Source organism: Polypterus senegalus, chromosome 2 (genome assembly GCF_016835505.1).
Source record: "Polypterus senegalus isolate Bchr_013 chromosome 2, ASM1683550v1, whole genome shotgun sequence".
NCBI lineage: Eukaryota > Metazoa > Chordata > Cladistia > Polypteriformes > Polypteridae > Polypterus > Polypterus senegalus.
Genome location: NC_053155.1, coordinates 8,964,269 through 8,987,697, shown reverse-complemented (window position 1 = coordinate 8,987,697; position 23,429 = coordinate 8,964,269). Strand labels below are relative to the sequence as shown.

General features: G+C 39.6%; 1 protein-coding gene across 1 annotated transcript; it reads right to left on the bottom strand.

Moving 5' to 3' along the window:
* Positions 1-825: 825 nt before the first annotated feature.
* On the bottom strand, positions 826-22,260 carry LOC120522296 (tripartite motif-containing protein 16-like). Its single transcript, XM_039743335.1, has 7 exons — positions 22,221-22,260; positions 16,691-17,279; positions 9,871-9,966; positions 8,313-8,546; positions 5,854-6,013; positions 5,046-5,111; positions 826-2,155 (listed from the first exon to the last, which is right to left on the bottom strand). Exons 2-7 carry the CDS (start codon positions 17,270-17,272, stop codon positions 1,614-1,616), a joined length of 1,680 nt encoding a protein of 559 aa, XP_039599269.1. The 5' UTR covers positions 17,273-17,279; positions 22,221-22,260; the 3' UTR covers positions 826-1,613.
* Between the last annotated feature and the right edge of the window lie 1,169 nt (positions 22,261-23,429).

Below are 23,429 nucleotides of genomic sequence, written 5' to 3'. Positions count from 1 at the left end.
CACAAGAGAATTTCTCCTCACTAAAATAGAAGTGAAATTATCCATTTTTTTTTTGTAAATATAAAACACAACATATTTAAATTTTTGCAAATTTGCAACAATTAAAAAAAAAGCTTGCTTACAAATGGAATAAATGTAAAAATGACAATTTCTGAATATTATAAAGACTCTGTGTAACAAAACTCTTTTAAAAAAATAGAGAAAAAGGAAATCAAGTGCAAACACAGAATTGAAATGTGGATCCTCTAAATCAGGGGTGTTTAACTCCGGTCCTGGTGGGCCGCAGTGGCTGCAGGTTTTCATTCTCACCTTTTTCCTAATTGGTGATCAGTTTTCGCTACTAATTAACTCCTTAACCCTTCATTTTAATAGCCCTGTTTTTATGGATTCACTCCTCTGAATTGATTTGTTTCTTCATTAAATGGCAGCCAAACAGAAATGAGGTGTGAAACGAGCCAACAGGTGACCAGCTAAACTGGGATTTCAAACTCCAACCAATTTCTTAATAAGAAGCTGATTCTTGCTGCAAATTAAACTTGTTATTTAATTTCATGGCTTGCTGCTGCTCTCATTCTGCCACAGCAGGCATTTCCAAAACTGTTGATTTTCTGTTTTTTCTAAGACCACCATCAAAATGTTTGGGTGATCAGAGAGATCAGCCTTACTGAGGCCTTCACCTTTTGTTCTTTTCCGATATTGTGTGATGGGCACAGGCTTGTTTTATATCTCATTATTTTTTGGCTACTAATTAATGAAAAAGAGACAATTAAGGGGTCTGAGTCAAGTTAATTAAAACTAAGGCAAAAGAAATGAATTAGCAGCACAAACTGGTCACTAATGAAGAAGATGATCAGTATGAAAACCTGCAGCCACTGTGGCCGTCCAGGACCAGAGCTGGACACCCGTGCTCTAAAATAACAAACTGTGCTCCTCAATGTGCCCCCTCTCCCCTTTCCAGCCAGTGCCTACCTAAAGGTCTCCACACGTCACTTGACGCTGTTTTCTGTGGCAGGCTAGTCGTGTGTTAAGATGGATTGTGTCAAAGTCTTCATAATCTGCTCTTCAAATGTGTTTCATGGCTTTGCTCTCCCACTTCCCTCTTCATGTAACTGGGCTCTCAGGTGCCATCTGCTGGTGAAAGGCGTGCAAGTACATTGAAAAAACAGAAAAAGGTTTGTGTCTCTTGGGCCACTAGCATGGCATGACTAAAGGTTAACAAAACGTATCAAATAACTGGTATTATATATAGTGCCTTTCAGTAGTGCTGCTCCAGCAGGACCAGGTGCCTGTCAGCCTTAACAGGTGACATTCAGTGAAACTCAGGGGACACATCATTTGTTGGGATGTCAGCCTGAAGCATATGTGGCTGTGAACTAACAGTGACCCCTGCTGGACAGACTAGTATTTTTAAGCCTGAGGTGACTCCACCGCTCACTATGACACACACACACCTGACTGGTTACTGAAGCCCGATAATAATGGAGATCCTGACAACTGCACTCACCTCCCCAAACTGAGTCACACATCCTGTAAAATTAATTTTGACCCCAAACTATAAACACAAAAGAGACCTGCGCTTGTGGAAACATCACATGACTGATGGAGGGTACTGGTCATTGGTCACCTGGTGTCAGAGGGCAGATTGTTACACTGGAGTTTAACCAAATCCCAAACCCTGGATAGAGCGGCTCAGTGAAGGAGGTGTTGAACCTGTGCATGAGGGTCACTCTGTGTGAGACGCCATAAAACGACAGAATGCCAGCAGGCCAGTCTAAATAGATGCCTATTCTGTGGCTGTAGGGGGCACTGATGGCAATCTCTTTATTATTGTGACGCACAGAGTACTTGGAATGAGACCACCACAAACTCCAGGACTTGTCGTTGTCTCCAAGACTGCACTCCCTGCCCTCTCCTTTCCTGCTCAGTCCTTTATATGCGACTCCAATCACCCAGAAGTCTCCAGTGCACTTCACCTCCCAGTAACAGCGAGTCCCAGTCAGAGCCTCTCTGCACAGAACTTGGTACCAGTAGTCAAATCTGTCAGGATAATGAGGATATCTGGCTTCTGTCTCTTTACATGTCACCTTCCGGTTCCCTTCAGACAGACGGAGGTTTCTGTGTGCCGTGTTGATGTCCATTGTGAGTGGACAGAAGTCTGAAAAGAGAGAAAAGAAAACGAGTGAAGAAATCTGGGAGTGAGTAAGTGGGACCTTGGGGTTCAGAGCACAAGACAGACATTTAACAACAGCCAATCAGGAGTTGTGCTGACAAGACTCAAATGTGTGCTGTTTCTGTGCCCTGAATAGTAAAAAGCTCATCTGACTGAAAAGAATCAGTGGGAATTTAAAATGAAATCACAAAAAGTTAACAACTGACAATGAACTGAAATGCAGGCATGTCGGACATTTGCAAGGAGTCTCAGTTGTCTAGGATTACGAGAAATGGCATCAGGTCACAGTTGAAGTTTGAGTTCTAATGGACTGTCCACACTGACTGCTGGCTTCATTATATGACACTTTATTGTCACAGTTCACCTCTTTAATTTAAATTCAATCCCTTCTCACTTTCATCACAAATTGATTTTTCCTTTCCTCACAATAAACCTGCTGATTCTTGTTCTGCTCCTTCCATTCCCAGTCTTTTGTTCTTCCATTTCCAGTGGTCTACTAAGCGTTTAGGGTCTGACCCACAGGCCAGGGCTACATGGAATATCTCTCTGTTATAAAAGAAAATCCTGGGACAAGACTTTTCTCAAAGAAATAATTTCATGTCCCACGAGATGAGGCTTTTGCAAGGAGATTTTTTCAAGTCCCGCACTTCTCTCAACCATATTCAAACATGCATACGGTCCAATCACCTCTCATTCGTATGAATGCTTTTGTCAGACACACTTCCTGCTCTCTCAGCTCTTATAAATTTTTACGTCTTCTTCATTTTAAGTCATTTATGAAAAGTCCTCTGTTTCATCCTTTAAAGGAGCTTTTCTGGACAGTATTGTTACACGTACAATCTATACGTTTCATTCATAAATAATAGTCCATTTCTGGACAGTAATTCTATACGCTGTAGATGACTAAGCGAAGAAGAAAAGGCAGAGCGTCGAAAAAAGACCCAAAAGCATTGGAGAGAAAAGAATTCAAAAAAGAAAAATAATAATCTAAGTGCAAATTCAGAAAACAAGGAAAGTAATAGTCAGCCTGGACCAAGTGGAATTGAAAACCTAGCAGTTCCAAGTGGGGACAGAAATAAAAGACAATGAGTAGAACATTGTAAAAAGGTTCAAAAACATTGGCGCGATACACATGCAGAGCAGGTTTGAGATTATGAAAGTAGTAAAATTCGAAAGGCACTAGAAACTGAATAACGGAATAAGAAAAGAGATTGAATTTCTAGACATAGGTGATATGACAGAAGTATGTAGATACAGTTCAACTTTTAAGAAACTTGTAAATCGTCTAATTCATGTTGCCATCAGAGAAAAGTAGTGTTTCTTCCCAATGAAGAGGCGTATCCACAAGAATTAAAAGATTTGTTGTTTGGCGTATGTTTTAACTGAAATGTTACAGTAAAAGTGTAAGTTTAAAAAGTATTTGCGTGTTAATTTAAAAGTCAAATAGAACAAAAATGTATAACTCAATGAATACCTCTAACACAACATAAATTTCTTTCAATTTATTATGTTTTACTATTTTTTACTATGGTTAATTACTCGCTGTAAGGTAAAAAGTCATTAATTTATTAGAGAGGATGAAACGATATTCACTCGGGCAGTTATACGTTGGGTTGTCACGATGTAAGTCCAAACACGGAATCAAAATTCAATACGATACTGACGAAAAGTTAATTCCAAATATTTTTTCTCTGAAGTGTTACAGTAAAAATGTAAGTTTAAAATAATTTGAGTGTTAATTTGAAAGTCAAACAGAATGAAAAAACTTTTAACTAAACAAATACCTCTAACGCAACAAAGAAACATAAATTTCTTTCAATTTATTACATTTTACTATTTTTTACTATGGTTAGTTACTTGTTGTAACGTAAAATAGTTTAGTTTGTTATGCATATTTAACAGTTCCCATGAAAATAACAATTGCTTTAAATTGAACATCCAGTATCCCATACCCAGGGGTTGGTGAGTGAAGCGAACAGGGGGCAGAGGTCCCTAGTCAAAATAAAACATAAAAATAAAACAAGCTGTCTGAGGATAAAATGTTTGTAATAAAACTTGTGAGCCACAGCTTAAGGATTTACCTGCCACTAGATAAGACGGCCATTGAGTGCTGAGAGATGTGCAGTTCATGAAAAAGTCACCATGGAGTGAACTGAAGCTGTTCAGCCAGTAAAGGAGATGATTCATTTAGTTGAAATGAACTTTAAAATCAAGATATGGGTTCAGAATAATAAGAAATATAAAGAAGAGGAACTGAACTGGAAAACTCGATTCAGGACAGCATGATGGCCGAGGGGTTGGAGCTGCGGCCTCACAGATTCAGCTTCACATCTTGGAACTCGGCACCCAGTCATTCTCTTTGTGTCACTCCTGGTTTTCTTCCCACATCTCACAGATGTTCATGTTGGGGTGATTGCCGACTCTTAGTTGGCCTTGTGTGGAGGTAGTTGTGTGAACACCAGTTAAACCAGTTTGACAATGTCTCATTAAAAATCACTTCAATGAAAACTTGCCATGGCCATGATGGTCTGCTGACCTGAATGAATCAGTCTATGGAGACAGTCAGCTGCTGCTCACAGATCATCGACTCACTTATTGAAGGATTAATTTAATTACATTTTTTATTTATTTTATTTTTTCTTCCTATGGCTTCATTTGACACCTAAGAGACCTAAGTCCAGCAGACTGTTATGGTGCTTCACTGCCTGAAACTCTCTTTCCCATAATGCACCAGTCAAATGAACCCCATCAGTTTCATCTCATCAGTGACTCAACACTCACACAGCTTTTTCTGACGATCACAAGCCTGTCCTGGGATATTAACAATGAAATGATTTCTATTGTCACGATTCATTTAATCAAAGCACAAACTCACATCGTAAAAACTCCTCTCTGCTCTGAGGTTCAGGAGGCTGTAGGGTGAAAATTGGAGCTTCAGGACCTGAAAATAAAAGAAAAGAGAAGAGTGGAAACTGTGACAATAGCATTGTGTAATGTTAGAAGAATCCTTAAACACATATTACAAATGCAGTGTAGTTAAAATAAAACACAAAATGGCAACCAGCTAAAACAGAAAATGCTTGGAGTTACAGCAATGCACAGATGTTTTCATTATGAAATTAAAAACAAATATTCTTTTGTAAATGTAATTAAAAAAAGTTTTCTTCAAAAAGTGCGTCAATACAAAACGAGTCTCATAATCCTATAAAGGAAAGCAGATATGGCATTTTAAAGTGACAGCTGCAAAATGGCCACTCAAGAAGAGAGGAGAAATGGTAAAGCAGCTATTCATAATGGGAGTGTGATATCACTCAGCTTGTCACTATAAAAGGCGCTATATACAGGGTGAGTCAAAATTATGTTAACATTTGAATGGCGGAAACAATTTATTCACAAAACATACTTCATATGTGGAAGATGATTTACAGGAATGTCTCAACCTGTTCGCCTTCATGTTCAACACATGTACTATATGTGGCATATAAATTGTCCACAAAAATTGTATAAAAGTATATACATAGCAGCATCATTAGTGTTAGCTTAATTTTGAAATAAATTTTTTGAATGAAAAATCTTTGGCAGCAAATACAGATAAATGTTAAAGAGAAGGCCTTGTTCTCAACTCTTTTTGTCACTCTTGACTTTCTAAAGGACAGCAGACACAACATGACGAGACGCTGTACCTGATGGAGTCCATGTCATGACGTCCCACCGGTTGATCTTCTCCAGATTCTTTTTCAGACAGGACAGCTCCGTTCTCAGGTGCTCAGAAGAGAAGTCGGCAGTGACAGTGAAGCTGAGCGAGTCTCCATCAGCAGGAAGGACACAGCGAGATGAGTAAGTCTGCATCAGTAGACAAAAGGGGACAGCAGAAATCGAAGAAATGTTGAGTTAGAAGAAGCTTTTCTTATTTAACAGATCTCAGTGGTGGACAATCAAATGGGGAACTGATGTTTCATTCATTTTATTTCATTCATGTTTCATTCAGTTTTACATAAGATATTATCGATCTCAACGTTCAATAAGCTTTCAAAGCTTGAGAGGCAAATCATCAGACTGCCCATGAGGTGAGTGAGGGTACAGTGGGCTACAAAATTGACTAAGCACTAAAAACTAGGCATTATGGTGTGAGAGGATTAAAAAGAATGAAAGTCAAATTTGGGGATCATTGAAGGATCAGTGCTGGAGCTGCTGCTCATTTGAGTTTTGAAGTGAAGTTAATTAAAATAAATATAATGAGTTACACACGTATGAAGAAAAATATTACAAATAAATATACAATAAAAGGGCGGCACGGTGGCGCTGCTGCCTCGCAGTTAGGAGACCTGGGTTCGCTTCCCGGGTCCTCCCTGCGTGGAGTTTGCATGTTCTCCCCGTGTCTGCGTGGGTTTCCTCCCACAGTCCAAAGACATGCAGGTTAGGTGGATTGGTGATTCTAAATTGGCCCTAGTGTGTGCTTGGTGTGTTTGTGTTTTTCCTGCGGTGGGTTGGCACCCTCCCGGGATTGGTTCCTGCCTTGTGCCCTGTGTTAGCTGGGTTTGGCTCCAGCAGACCCCCGTGACCCTGTATTCGGATTCGGCGGGTTAGGAAATGGATGGATGGATATACAATAAAAGGTCACAGCTGGAAAGTATAACTGATGAAAGAGACTTTGGCGTTCTTGTGGGCTGATCACCATCCTCAATCAAACAAAGTAGAGAAGACCACTGTGGGGATTGGTGCTATGGTGTCCATGAAATGTGGAGTAAATGCACTACATGGCTACCTGTAAATTACACCCATATGCGTTTGTTGAACATCTCATTCCAAACTCATGGAGTTGCCCTCCCATCTTTGCTGTTATCATACCCTCCACTCATCTTTCCAATGGATTTTGGGAAACGGCAGCAGGAATTTGCTTTGAATCACTCTCAACAGTATTAGAGGAATTGGGCCCTGATGTCAGGTGATAACGCCGTACTCAGAGCTGGTGTTTCAGCTAATCCCAAGAGTGTTCAGGTTAGGGCCCAGTGCAGGCCAATCAAGTTCTTCAACACCATTTCTCTTTGTCATGCTGAAACAGGAAAAGGCCTTCAGCAGATTGTTGGCAGGTGAAGTTCTACTGGCATTCGCCACACCAAGCAGACTGTCGAATGATGAAACGTAATTCATCACTCCATAGAATGTCTTTCAACTGTCCAAAATTTAGTGGTGGTGGACTTTACACCACTCTAGATGGTATTTTTAGTATTACAAAAGATTTAATGAAGTTCAAAACAAAAACATCTTGTGCTGATGTTGATTACAAAGACAGTTTAGAATTCACCTGAGGATGGATGACTTTGATGTGCTTCAACACTCGATGCTCACAGGTCTTCAATGTCTTATCACTTTGCACCTGAGCTGCTCTTCTTTCTCCCAGATGTTTCCACTTCACACTAACAGCATTTACAGCTGACCAGGACAGAAATATAACATCATGACTTATTGGTAATCTGGCATCCTATGACAACGCCATGATGAGAGTCACAAGCTCTTCTGTACACCCCATTCTATAGCCAGTGCTTGTCTATGGAGATTATGGGGCTGTGTGGACCTGCTAGCAATGGGGTGGCTTAAATGGCTAATAGCTAACTAACTAATTAGAAGGAAAGCCAGGACACATTTGGCCATGTAGTGTATCAAGAAAGAGTCGCGAGTCCAAATCCAGAATATTGTGTCACAGGCGTGGTCTCCATAGCCAACAAATGACATAACAACAGAAGAAAAAGTTCAGAGAAGAGTGACGAGAATGGACTGTAGGGTCTGAGTTGTGAAGAAATGCTAAAGGATTGGAATCTCATCATATATAAAGGATAGAGACATGAGGAGGTGACCTGACAGAGGTGTCTAAAGATATAAGGGGAGCTGGTGTCATCTTTAATTAGATGTTGTCTTTTAAAATGGAGTTGTTTAAGAGAAATTTTCATTCAAAGAAAACATGGAACAAGTTATCCTTTAGTGCATATAGAAGCAACATTTCATGGACTTTGTATGTATTAGAAATATTAGGTGAACATGAAAAGATGGTCTTAATTAGGGTGAATGGCTTCATTTTAGCATGTTGTGCAAAGATCTCTAAATGTTCTCAGGTCTCATAAACACCAATAAAGTGTTGTCTCACCTGCAAGAAGAGAATGTTGTCCTTGGTCTCTGAAAGCTCCTTCAGCTCAGAGTCTTTCCTCTTCAGCTCTTCGATTTCCTCCTCCAGGTGCTTCACAACTTCTTCAGCCTTCTCCATTTCTTTCTTCTCTTGTTCTCTGATCTTCTCAATCAATCTCCTGTGGTTTTCTTCAATGCAGTGAATCAGATCATTGAAGCTCTTCTCGTGTTCTTCCACTTCTTTTTCCACAGAGATCTGATTGGATGGAAAAAGACACTTAATTGAGTCATCTAACAATAATTACCATTCATAAGAGACTTTTGTTGGTATTTAGATGCTGGCATCACAGCTGTGGTGAATTGTGATTTTCAACCCAAATAGGAAATTACAGTTATGGCCAGGAATAATAAGAAATTGTCTCACTGGGCAGTATGTGCTCTCAGTATGGTGGGTAGGAGCACCACACTGCCAGTGCTCCCTTTTAGGTTCCCACAGTTCCCTATGTGATACTTAGTTTGAACAGCAAGCCATGTTGAGGTCAGTTAGACCTGCTAGAGTGACCTATTGTAGGACAGCTCAATGTACTTTGAAGACTCTGTCAGACCCAAATGTGTTTCTGGGGTACACCTGTCACCTCCCTGGAATAGTCCGGAGCTTAACTTTAAAAGAGATGGCAGTGGAGTAGAACAACACTCACCTGGAGCAGAGAAGGAGAGCAGAAGAAGAAAATATGTGGGTATTGTGAAGAACAGCTTATATGTTCGAAGGTAGCTGCATGAGAGTAAAAGAGTCTTAAAGGCCCACAGACTTGTGTATAATAGTTGTGTTCTGGTTTGGCGGGCAAGTCAACCCTGTTGGCTAAAGTGTCAAACCTGAGAGGTGGAGATATGAAACATCAGTACCTAGTTATTGGTCTGGGGAATCTCATTTCATTTAATATCACAAACACTTTGTTTATTTACCTTTCTACGTTTATTTATCATTGTAAACCTCAAGAGTTTTCAGTATTTATTTCCAAGATTGATTCACTTGTATTTCACTCTTTAACTTCTTGTTCTTAATGATACAGTAATTCTACCATTGTACGCATGGCTCATATGAAGGTGCATCCTCCATAACAGAATGACATGTCGTCTAATATTTTGACACGGGCTAATTGTATATTATTATTATTATTATTATTATTATTATTATTATTATTATTATTATTACACATTCTACAGGGTCACTATCAAGAGAATTTTAACCAATTGCCGCACTGTCTGTTTTGGGAAATGCAATGTCTCTGACCTACAACAGTGAACACTGCAGAAAAAATTGTTGGGACCACTCTGCCCTCCATTCAAGATATCTTTTAAAGGTGTTATATCTGATACAATTTTGTGAAGTCCTGCTCTAACCCCTTCCAACTTACGTCATGCAAAACGTGCCCTAGAATCTGCATGTGTGGAGGTGACTATAGTGTCAGACACTAATGTCTAAAATGTGAAATGCCATGAAGGACACAATAAAATATCTCATCTGCTTTTCCCTCTCCCTGATATGAAATGATATGAAGTGTTGTTGTAATTTCACTCACCGTCATCTGCTCCATCGCCCTCCTTATCTCCTTCAGTTTCTCTTCTCTCTCCTCAAGTTTCCTCTTGATGTCACTCAGTGTCGCTCCCAGCTGTTTCTGTTTAGACACACAAGAGCACACTCAACTTCTCAACTGCAGTACAGTAACTTAATCCACACACAAAAATTACTTCTAAACCAACATTTGCACATTGCAGGACACAGATATCCCCATTCAATTTTATCAAAACTTATTCTGCTTCTAAAGATAATAGAACCTCTGGACAAGCAGGTAATATAAGGGAATAAATTACATTTAGAAAATGACTAAACAGTAAATCCAGTGTATGATGAGATCTGCTCGTTTCATTAATAAAACTGCTGAATGTCCATGTAGCAAAGTGTAATATGTTATTTATAATTTCACTTTGTTTAAGTTATGCACTTCCCCAAAATGACTTGATCCCTGTAAACAGTAGTAGTATACCGATTGTATAATATGCTGTAGTACGGGCATTAATTAGCGTTATACCTCACAACCTGCATGCATCACATTTCTTGGCTCTGTCCCCAGAATCGCGGTGGACGCTGTTGGGGTAGGTGGTGTTTTCAGCTCTCCCCAAACTTTTTAAGATTTTTTATTTTATTTGTTTTGTATTAATGATTTGTTTAAAATAATTTGTAATTGATTTAATTTATTATTTAATAAGAATAGGAGACAAGCCACTTATGTGATGCCCTGCTCTCTTTTTCTCCTTTTTTGTTTTTGGAAAGGTATGCTACTCTATTTTCTTTTTGTTTGTTAAGAATATGTGATTATAAAGTTAGGATATGTTTTTATTGTATAAATCTATGTATATTGTAAATGGTTCTCTCTGGAAAATGTGAGTAATTTTTTTGTAAATAGTTTTATATGCAATGTGTTTATTGCATAAATAAAAGACGAGAAGCGTGGTGGACGTTGTTGGGGCATAGGGACGAAGCCGCTTATGTGATGCTCTATTTTCTTTTTTTTTTTTCCCTTTTTTTTTGGGAAAGGAAAACAAAACTTTTGTTTTGATCCTATGTGCCTCTTACTTGACGGACATTTACGTGGCACAGAGAAAGGCAGATTACAGTCGGTTACATCTACACAGTTAAGTTTTCACTTTCTCTGTGTGTGGTTTAGACATGTTGACAGATTATTTCTAACAACTCTAAACACGCTTGCTGCAATAAACAAAATAATACAGTTTATTTATAACATAAGGATAGTAGAAGATGGTTGTATGTAAGTATATACAGATGAAGGACAACGCTGAACAACACACGTCCTAAATCTATACCAGCTTAGTTTGATGTTTATCTCTGCTGCAGATAAATGCAAAGCACTTGCCAGTTAAAATTCCTTAATTCTTATTGATGGAGTTACCCAGGAAACATCATTCATTCAGGACCAGCTTTTAAATGTTCTCATCACAGTTCTGGTCATTCAGATGATTGGGTGGATCAGTTCTTAGCTACGTCTCAAGTCTCTAGAGCCAGCACTGTGATGGCGGTGATATGAATTTCACCTTGGGATTAATAAAATATCTATCTATCTATCTATCTATCTATCTATCTATCTATCTATCTATCTATCTATCTATCTATCTATCTATCTATCTATCTATCTATCTATCTATCTATCTATCTATCTATCTATCTATCTATCTATCTATCACAGGTTCTTACTTTCATTTACAGTAACACCAAAAACCAGAGTCTCTCCATTAGCTTGATCTTAACTACCAAGTTACAGTCAGAAGTGCTCAGAATCAAAGTGGGTATGGTGTGGTTCCTGTAGATGCCAGGTTGAGGTGATGCTTTCTTCAGATTGCTGTAGAATAGCTGTAAAGTCTCTCTCTTCTCACAAATTGTGGCTATGGGATGTACTGCAGTTCACCAAGATTGAGCTTTCACACGCACTAGTCCTCTTTGGCTAGCATAAAAATGACAACTGCTGGAAAGTGGGTGATCACTTGATTCCATTCTTTAGCATGACTATCATGTTCATCTATGACTAGTTTACTGTGCACTTTGTTTTCATCAGCAAGGGCTGTACTGAATGTGGGATCAATGTCCAGCTCTGTTACAGATGGTCTTCCTACTCTTACATCTAAACACTAGGTTACCCTTCAGACCAAAAGTATTTGCCCCAGTCTTTGTTACAGTCACACCCAAGGCAATAAGTGTCCTCCTACATAGCAGAAGCTAAGCCCAGGTAGAGACAAGCAGGGAGCACAGTTGCAATATATATGGTATAAATTAAGGAGTGGACATTTTGTCATAGGTTTACTTGAGTGAACATAAGCCCAACCTTTTGTCTGATAATTGGTGCACAGTTTTGTCTGTCAAGGTTGTCAATACTTGAGTTTTGGCTCTTTGTTTATTGACTAAATATAACAAACAGTGCCACAATGAGACATTGTTGGATGTCATCTGCCTGTGATTGATTAGTCTAATATCAGATAGATACTTAAAAACGCATTTCAGGGAAAGATTTGTGGCCTCATGCATTCACACTAAAACATGGCATACAGGCAAAAGTGGAAATGTGTGTATGCACAAAACCGTGCATAAGGCAACTTCAATGCACTTCAGCTCCATAAATTCCGGTCAGTGTGAAAAGTAATGCACGTGCATACACCTGCTGTCCCACCCCAACTCCTCCCATAATTTTACATATTTTAATATATGCAGTAAATCAATATAAATATCACCTTCAGTTGGGCGTTTCGTTCAAACACAATGTCAAAGCACATGAAAAAAAGAATTTCAGTAAATACAAAGTGGAGGCAAGAAAAAAAAATACTATTTTTTGGCTTAAGCAGTGGAGCAGCAAAAAAAGCAACAAAAGGAAGTTGATCGAGTGATATAGAGTGACGGGGAAATTCTAAAGTTCAGAAAGTCGCCCAGTGCCTGAAATAAAAAAAGAAGTGGTCACATATCACAGTCGCCATGTTTTGTATTTGATCTTCTATGTGCTCTATGTGTGTGAATCACTATGTGCTTCTTAAACAGGCTTTCTCTTCCTCCAATAGGACACAGAATCCATTACATTCGTGATATTACAGCTCTCTGAATTATTTAAATACTAAGATGTATACGTCATTGTCATTTTCACCCTGAAATGAATTAAAGCAAGTATTAAACATGAGGGCATGTTTAATATGGCGCCCCGTCCGGAGATTGTTCCTGCCTATCACAGACTCTCGATTAAATCATTTATCGCAGCAGTACTGTCTCTGTCAAACGTACTAACCCCCAATTCCTGTCTTTCCTTTTCTTTTTCAAAGTGACCAATCACAACACAACAAATTCTATAATAAACGTCAAACCATCTGTAAGCTTAGAATGCCGATTCTTCAAAACTTTTAAGGAACAGTGAAATATCTTCATAGTACATGTTTAATAATTCCATCCATCTGTCAATCCAGGGTTGCGCCAATCTAAGTTAGCATACAGCATGAGGCAGGAACGATCCCTAAATGGGGCACCAGCTCAACGCTACCACTGTCCACCATGTCCATACTTTTAATTATTAACATTATACATTATTTAAATGAAGTTAAAAATATATCTGTATAACATAATATACATACTCTAATACATTTAATCATAAAAATGATATCAAGAGCTCCAAAAAGATAGCTTCTAGAACTCTAAATCAAATTAGAAGCCAGTTGTCATGATTTCTAAATACACACTCTCTTCTATTGAATTGAATTCCTCAATTGTAATTGTATGGTACAATGAGATTCAATATGAAAATCCTCCATAAACTTATTTTCCTATAAAATGATAAAATAACAATAATAATACAGTACAATAAAAACAATTAAAAATATAAAATATGAAAGCATAAGTACAATATACATGTACTGTACATATAGTCTGCAGTGGGCTGGTGCCCTGCCCGGAGTTTGTTTCCTGCCTTGTGCCCTGTGTTGGCTGGGATTGGCTCCCGCAGACCCCGTGACCCTGTAGTTACGATATAGTGGGTTGGATAATAGATGGCTGGATGTACATATAGTGCAGATAGTGCAAATGGTTCATGATGTGGCTCAGGTTGTACAATATTACAACTGTAGTGCAGGTGTACAGGGAGGTCATTGTAATACTAAGTACAAACAGTTCTACCAGGAGCACTTGATGGACTGATTGAGTGTGTTTAGAGCTCTTGGGATGAAACAGTTTCAGAACAGTGAGGTCCCTACAAGAAAGGCTCTGAAGCATTTGCCATATGTAAGAAGTTCAAATAGACTTTACGCATGGCTGAGGCATTCCAATAATTCTCGGCGCACTAAACACAAACCACCGTAGAGCTTTCTGACCAGCTGCTGTAGATCTTTGATTCCAGTCTTAGATATAGAGGGTGAAAAATACTCTGTGTGGTGAACTGAGAGTAACAACACTAAAGCAGCTGTGATATTTGGAATAGTTTGGCCATTCAGTGTTACAGGTTCATTACAATCAGGTGCCTTAAATTTATAAATTATATGCAGTAAATTTCAATGTATTTGATAAGCTGCATCAGGGATGTGAAACTAAAAAAAGAAAGGGAAATGACACAGAAACAGTAGCACTTCTTTGACGCTGGGTGCTGCCAGTTTGCAAAACCGAGCAGAAATATGCGTAAGCAATGGATTGAGCTGCAGTGAGAATGTGCGCGGCTTTACACCAAGTTTAGTTTTTATACATTGCACCATTTATACATGAGGCCACTGGTGAGGAGAACTGGCATCTAAGCTGAAGTTAAACGTCAGTGAAAAAGGACTTGGCAGCGGCAGCTAAAGAAAAGACTTGTGTGCCAAAGTACTGTCAGTCTGTCCTATAGCTGGATGTCTCTCAGGAACTCATTTCTGTAAAAGAATTCAAATCCAATAGAAAATATAAAAGGACCAAAAAGTAGAATCAGATACTCCACTGTGATGCCTGTATTAGTCACCTGATTCATATTAAATTTAAAAATATAAGAGCAGTCCATAAACTTCATTGCTTCTGAAATTGTTGCTTGGTAAACATTTGCACACATGTAAATATCATCATGATATTGAGGACATTTGTGCCTACTTACTGAGCTGTGTCTTAGGCTCTTAGGCAGTCTGACACTATTCCTTTATGTGAAATGACTCACCAAAAGGATTTACATTCCTTAATAAATCAGAAAATATCAGCCAAGGAAGTGGCCTTGAATAATTTTATGTGATGAATGGCAAATGGCTTCTCAAATAGGAGGTGAATACACCCCATCTGAGGTGCTCAGATATTAAACAGAATCAGGCAGATTTGTGGCACTTCATTATTAGAAAGACCGACACAAGAGTTTGCCTCAACAACAAACAGCCTTATTTGGTGTGGGGCCTCCTTGGACATGAGGACGGGTTGTTGACTACATGTTCTGGAGTTAAGTCGTGTCCATGTTAGAACTATTGGTGAGGGCAGGCTGGCAGTTATGCAGAAAAAATGCAAAGAGTGTGGAGATTAGAGTAGGGGAAGAATAAATAGGGTGGTCTTATCAGAAGTGCTGTCTGTCCTACATGATAGTCCAAGCAAAAATGGGGAGATCAGAAAGTTTAATGCAGGTTAAGATTTATACACTCAAAAAATACTGAATGAATCTGAGATATGAGTATACTGAATGAACTTGATTTTAATATTGACATAGGTGGTTAAAAATGACATCTTTAGCAAGCTCTTCACATGCCAAATTGTTAAAGATCAGAGTGCATCTCACAACCAGATGGAATTATCACTCAGGGTGTTGACATTCAGAATATCCTGACTGCTCCACTAAATTAAATGATCTCTAGTCACTAAGTAAGTGCATGATTATTTATGTAATATTTATTTATTATTAATTCAAGTGAGAATATCTATACAGCAATGCTACTTCAAAGTTTATGTATATTGTAAGAATTGTAGACTTAATTCTTGAGTACGATATAGACTGGTTGACCCCTGAGTATATAGTGTCTCTTAAAAAGGCCATAGAAAAGTCAGGGATAAACTAAAATTCTTTAAAAATGCACAAAAATGGCAAAGGCAAGCAAGCAGTTTCAGCACTACAGACTCTTAATCTGATAGGTAAAAGCTGGAGCGTTGAAATATCAGGACATCATGGCAAGTCAACTTTAGCATCACCTTGTTAAGATTTCTAATCACTAATTACTTATTTAATTAAAATGAGAACATCTGTACAGCAATACTACATGAACATTTTAGAAAAAAGAAACTATTGTCTGCGGTGGGCTGGCACCCTGCCCGTGGTTTGTTTCCTGCCTTGCACCCTGTGTTGGCTGGGATTGGCTCCAGCAGACGCCCGTGACCCTGTAGTTAGGATATAGCGGGTTGGATAATGGATGGATTGATGGATTTCAACCACTATATTTTAAACGACCTGAGATCAGCCAAGTGAAACTGATATTTGTTAAAAACGCACAAAATGCAAGCAAGCAACTAAATGCACATCCTGTCTATGTGGCAGCACTACAGACTGTCTCCATTCATCCGGTAAAAGTTGGAAGTATTGAATTATTTTTGGAAAACGCCATCCAAATGTAGCATCACCTTGTTAAGAATAGTTGCTGTCATGTGAGATACTTCAGAAAGTCGCACTGCTGCCAGGGGCACTCAGCTCAGTTGAATGAGGGGTCTCAATGCACACTTGAACCTGATTAGGCTCCATCTTCTTACTATCCTGTACTTAAAAATTCAGGTTTATAAGATGGATGGATATATTTATCTGTCACAGTACCTTTGCAAATATCTTGATACTTTGTTATCTGTTTTGTTTATTTTGAATTCTAAAATTCACTCACCTCTTTTACTTCTCTTTCCATCTCCAGCTCCACCATTTCATGACTTTTATGTCCAGTCACCACACACATCATGCAGATACACAAATCATCAGTTTTGCAAAATATTTCCAGACTTTTCTGATGTTTTGCACAGAGTTTCTCCTGTAGATTTCCATCAGGATCGATCAGCTTGTGATGCTTCCAGGCGAGTCCTTCATAGTGAGGCTGCAGGTGAGTTTGACAGAAGGAGGCCATGCACATTAGACATGAATTCACTGCTCGGAACTTCTTCCCAGTACAGAAGTCACACTCCACATCTCCAGGGCCGGCATAATTCTGAGATGGAGAAGGAGGACTGATTTCTGTCTTCTTTAATTTCTTGATGACTTCATTCAGCAGAGTGTTTCTTTGCAGAGTAGGCCTCGTGGTGAAGGTTTCTCTGCACTGAGGACAGCTGCACTCTTCCTTCTGATCCCAGCAGTCCTTGAGGCACTTCAGACAGTAACTGTGACCACAATGCAGTGACACAGGGTCAGTCAAGGTGTCCAGACAGATAGAGCATGTGAACTCATCCTCTGATACAAACATCTGGGCTTCAGCCATTGTCAGTCTGAGGAGAAACAGGTAGAGAGAATCAGTCAGACAAACAAGGAAGTGAATTTTGAAGAAATGAAAGTGAAAGTTTGTCTGTGCTCAGTGGGGAGGAGGAGGAAGAGAAAAACCTGAGAGAACAAACAGAGGGAACATCTGAGGAGACACTGAGGGTGAAGAGTTAATGTGAGACAGGAGCTCAGAGAGTGAAGATCATGGACTTAAGATATAAGGCACAGTAAAGGAAGGAATGACCTGTCTCAAGGAGTCTGTTAAAAGTTTCATTCACTTCAGTATCGCCTGTTTATTTATTTACTAGTCATCCCCATAACCCTAAGCCTAACCCCACCCAGCTCCCTACTCTTGACACCACACTTCTCAGATTATATCACTCCTGCAAGGGAACTATGATTCTTAGCACAATGAGAAAAGTAGCAAAATCAACTGGAATGTTCAAGCAAATTCTAGAAAAAAAGCCAGATTGAAATCCGTTAAGTAGTTCTCTTGTGAAAAGCAGACAGACATGCAGACAGAGAGACAGACAGACATTGGATTTTATATAGAGAGGGAGATTATATACTTGTGACAATGCGGGTTCCGCTCCATACTCCCATGTTCCTTCTGGGAGATCTCTGAACCCGACACCATTGGTAATGCCACCGATGAGCTGGACAGTGAGGCACAACAATGAAGCAAAGGGGATGGTGCAAAAGTGCAAAGTGCTTGTATTAATAAAACAAATCCGAAACAAAGTGTCCAAGTTAAATTAAAGTGCAGTGCATCAATGTTAATAAAAAAATAATTCAATAAAAGCAAGTGAACTTGTGGAGATTAAAAACAAAATTTAAAAAATCCTTTTAAAACTGAGGTTAAAATAATGGCTGGAAGCCGTCCTTTTAAAAACAGATCCTGGTGCCTTTCTACTGGTGACTCCCCTGCTTCTCCCGTCAAGGCTATGCACCAGTGGAGCCACTCAACCTGTAGCTGACCTTCTTTCTGCCTTCTACAGCTGGTCTGTTCACCTTTCCAATTGCTGGCTCCGGTAGGCTTCACCAGACGGTGACTTGGGCTCCCCAGAGAGCAGGGCACTCATGCTAGGGCATTCACGTCCCAAGTCATGACTCCCACTGCCTTCTCGGCCTTATGCAGCAAGCCATCCTCCTTCCCATCACTTCTACTTCTCATTAACTATCAGCAGGAGCGACCACTACTGACTGCTCCCGGAGTGCTGACAAAACACCCAGATTCACTGCTCAGCTGCACCTTCACTCGTTCACGCACCGGCTTTCTCCTGCCTGCTTCCTGCCTTCTTCTTCTTCTACTTCTAGTTCTGTAACCTCAGTTCATCTTTTTCTATTTCTTTCCCCCCTAGCTGCCTCGCACTTCTATTATTTATCATGAGGGCGTGGATCAGGTGTGGCAATTAGCAGCTCCTGGCATCAATTACGGATGCGGACGACTCCTCACCTATGCACTTAAACGAGGACCATTCGCATTACGAATAACCCGGGAACTGCTCCCGCCACACTACCACGTCCCCCTCTAAGCCGCGAGTACACCGACTATTTATTTAAAAAGTGGCCTTTTTGACTTGAGCTGTGGGCCCGCTACACCACAATACTGCAGTTCACATTGCACAGACTCAGTGCTCAGTGTACATTTAGAAATGGAATACAATGAAAATAAAACTCAGCACTTAAATCAGAAGAAACAGATTTGTATTGTGACAGGCAGGGAGCCATCAACAGACCGAGACGGAAGCTGTTAAACAGACCATTCATTCTAGCCATGGTGCTGCTCTGTATTTGTTAATTTGTCCATCCCATAATAAGTTCTTTTCTCTCATTTATCAGAGTTGTGTGAATGGTGTAGTGGAGAAGAATCAACAGATTGATGTTCATCAATGAAATAATTCACTATCAGTTTTGGTTTTGTCATTGCCAGTATTTTATCTGACAATTTAGTAAGGTTCTTACTTTATTTTTCTTATCTTTCTCTGTAGTTGGGTTTTACATGTGGTGGACGGTCGGGAAGCCCCTTTAACACTGGGTCCGGGGGAGCAGCCATGGGATGCACACTACGTCCCCCGGAATGCATGGTGGCAGCCATCCTTGGGGCCACAGGTGTGAGACTTCAGGGCTCAGACCTGTTGGGCTCCGTGGCCACCACCGGGAGGAGTTGCTCGGCTTAACGAGCCCATATAGGCAGGAAGGCTACAGCCAATGGAGCCACCAAGTCCTCCAGGGCCAAAGACCTTTGAATGCTGAACATTGTTGAAATTCAAACTCTGGCTGAGAGCCTCTCAAGGCAAATGCAATCAGTTTTAAAGATAAAAAAGCGCAACAGTGACAGGAGGAGACATAGTGCGATACTTGTATTTTTGTAGAGTCCAGAGGCTGTTCACCTTACACAGCGTATGTGGTTCAGCTTGTCACTGGGACAGGTAGATTTGTGGTCATGAAAAATGTGGATAGCAGCCCAGATTTCCAGTTTGGCCTCAATGTCAGAAAACCTTGCTCCTGGGTTGCATTTTACTTTAACTGCTGGATTATCATAGTTTGGAATTCTAACATTACACAGAGGAGCACTTTATTGTTCTCAGCTTCAACAGACCTGCTGCGGAGTGCTGAGTACCATTTCTTGGGCTGAGCTGGTGACCTGGAAGCAGAGCACTCAAATTTGTTCTTCCTAACATAGACATGCCTAATTGAGACAGTATTATAGATTCTCTCCTAATTCTTCTTTCCTTCTTGTTCTTGTTTTTATTTTTTTTTTCACTTATTGATTTTCAAAAATGTAAATCCATTTCAAGATTTTTAAGAACAATGCTGATTAACATTTAAAAAATAAAAAAATGATGTTCATCACGGGCAGCCTGGTGGAACAGTGGGTAGCGCTTTTAGGAGTTAGGAGACCCGGGTTTGCTTCCAGGGTCCTCCCTGCGTGGAGTTCTCCCCGTGTCTGGGTGGGTTTCCTCCGGGTACTCCGGTTTCCTCCCACAATCCAAAGACATGCAGGTTAGGTGCATTGGCAATCCTAAATTGTCGCTAGTGTGTGTTTGGTGTGTGTGTGTGTACCCTGCCCGAGGTTTGTTTCCTGCCTCACGCCCTGTGTTGGCTGGAATTGGCTCCATCAGACCCCCGTGACCCTGTAGTTAGGATATAGTGGGTTGGATAATGGATGGAATGATTTTAACCACTATATTTTAAGCATTTGCAACTGTTTGTGTATGTCCAGTTAGAAGAGGCCAGAACAAAAACTGAATTTACATGAGTAGAATGCTTCATTCATCCAAATACAGTTTAGACAATTAACACATTTCATTTGTGTATTTTGTTTTCGTTTATGGATCTTCGATGTGAAGTCTATCTTTGATTGAATTAGTTTTCACAAAATTTCATTTCTTTGAGTAAATGACAAAGTAGAACGTCGTAAAGAATTCAAAAATGTTGGCGCGATACACTTGCACAGGGTGCCTACTCACACCGGATTGTCATCCCATTGATTGAAAACACCTGACGAATTTCACCTTCAAACTAACCGCTAATCCTAGAGGTTCATATACTTTTACTATTCACAAATATATATTTGATCATTTTCCTTAATTAATAATATTAAACTTGGTCATTTATTCAATCAGGTGTGAGTGGACACCCTGTGTTATTTAAAGAACAGGATCTATCAGTCTGCTCTTCACAACACATGTTTGTGGAAGTGTATCACGGCACGAACAAAGGAAATTTCTGAGGACCTCAAAAAAAGAGTTGTTGATGCTCATCAGGCTGGAAAAGGTTACAAAACCATCTCTAAAGAGTTTGGACTCCACCAATCCACAGTCAGATAGATTGTGTACAAATGGAGGAAATTCAAGACCATTGTTACCCTCCCCAGGAGTGGTCGACCAACAAAGATCACTCCAAGAGCAAGGTGTGTAATAGTCAGTGAGGTCACAAAGGACTCCAGGGTAACTTCTAAGCAACTGAAGGCCTCTCTCACATTGACTAATTTTCACATTCATGAGTCCACCATCAGGAGAACACTGAACAACAATGGTGTGCATGGCAGGGTTGCAAGGAGAAAGCCACTGCTCTCCAAAAAAAAAACATTGCTGCTCGTCTGCAGTTTGCTAAAGATCATGTGGACAAACCAGAAAGCTATTGGAAGAATGTTTTGTGGACAGATGAAACCAAAATAGATCTTTTTGGTTTAAATGAAAAGCGTTATGTTTTGAGAAAGGAAAACACTGCATTCCAGCATAAGAACCTTATTCCATCTGTGAAACATGGTGGTGGTAGTATCACGGTTTGGGCCTGTTTTGCTGCATCTGGGCCAGGACTGCTTGCCTTCATTGATGGAACAATGAATTCTGAATTATATCAGAGAATTCAAAAGGAAAATGTCATTACATCTGTCCATGAACTGAATCTCAAGAGAAGGTGGGTCATGTGACAAGACAACAACCCTAAGCACACAAGTCGTTCTACCAAAGAATGGTTAAAATAGAATGAAGTTAATGTTTTGGAATGGCCAAGTCAAAGTCCTGACCTTAATCCAATGTAAATGTTGTGGAAGGACCTGAAGCGAGCAGTTCATGTGAGGAAACCCACCAACATCCAAGAGTTGAAGCTGTTCTGTACGGAGGAATGGGCTAACATTCCTCCAAGCCGATATGCAGAAATGATCAAAAGTTACCGGAAACGTTTAGTTGCAGTTATTGGGGGGTCACACCAGATACTGAAAGCAAAGGTTCACATACTTTTGCCACTCACAAATATGTCATATTCGATCATTTTCCTCAATAAATAAATGGCCAAGTATAATATTTTGTCTCATTTGTTTAACTGGCTCCTCTTTATCTACTTTTAGGACTTGCGTGAAAATCTGATGATGTTTTAAGTCATATTTATGCAGAAATATAGAAAATTCTAAAGGGTTCACAAACTTTAAAGCACAACAGTACCTAACATCAATGATCTCAATCAGTCCTCATGGTATTTGGGGTTCTCATGGAAGAACTTGATGATGATGTGGACTTCTGGCCTTTAATTCATCAATGTAAGGATATCACGGTGCTTTGATCATGTGGTGGTGATGCAGATCAACACCATAGAAAACTGAAAAAAAAACAGAAGAGAGAGTAGGTGTTAGTATGGATTATGGAGCCACCATGAATAATATTGATAATTCAATGCATATATAGAATATCAGGATTAAGCTAAAATGAAGCTATGAGAAAGCCATGTTAAAATAATGAGTTTTTATCAATTTTTAAAGTGCTCCACTGTATTAGCCTGGCGAATTTCTATCGGTCAGCTATTCCAGATTTTAGGTGCATAACAGCAGAAGGCCGCCTCACCAGTTTCTAAGCAGACCCACATTTGAAGATCTAAGGTTACAATTTGAAGTGTAAGGAGACAGGCATCAAGAAATATAAGATGGAGCAGATTATTTAAGGCTTTGTAACAGGTGATGTGCTTGAATTTTGTTTTCCTAGTTAAGATTCTAGCAGCTCCATTCTGCACTCATTGTAATCAATTGATGTCTTTTTTGGTTGGTCCTGACAGGAGCACGTTACAGTAATCTAGCTGACTGAAAACAAAAACGTGAACTTATTTCTCGGCATCTTGAAGGCTGCTTTACGTCTGTGCCACCGGAAACAGAGACACTGAGAAAGTAAAAATGGAGTCTATTAAATACTCCTGTAATCGGCTGCTAGGACTCCAATCACTTTGTCCACAGATGGAGAAGGCGACGTGCCAGCGTGAGAGTAAAATTCAAACAAAAAGGTTTTAGAACTGGCCTACCATTTATTGTAATAGTTAGTGCCTTTTGAAAATGTGGCTTTCCGTTTTTAAAATTTGACAATTGAGCAGTGAACTGAGAAGGAGGGTCCAATGTCAGTGAAAAGAACACACAAGCAAGTCAAGTGCTGCTCCAAACATGGGCCTTTTAAACTGATGCCGCTGTTTACGTTTAATCGTCTGTCACATCCCTCAGACTAATCTGATCTTTTGAGCTGTGATGCTTTGAAATCTTTAACTGACTATTCACTCATTAAAATGTGTTGAAATAATCGTTAAGTGCAAAGCTTATAAGATACATGGAAGTGAACCTAGAATTAGAAATAAGTATGTATGAACTTACTTCTGCAAAGAGAGGTGTGCTTGTG

What these genes read in the sequence shown, in the direction of transcription:
- LOC120522296 (XM_039743335.1), bottom strand. Translation starts at nt 17,272, where the DNA reads ATGGCTGAAGCCCAGATGTTTGTATCAGAGGATGAGTTCACATGCTCT. An exon ending in ACAACATTCTCTTCTTGCAG is followed by an intron (nt 6,014 to 8,312) that starts GTGAGACAACAC and finishes CTACTGATGCAG; the next exon opens with ACTTACTCATCTCGCTGTGT. An exon ending in CAGAGAGGAGTTTTTACGAT is followed by an intron (nt 2,156 to 5,045) that starts GTGAGTTTGTGC and finishes CTCTCTTTTCAG; the next exon opens with ACTTCTGTCCACTCACAATG.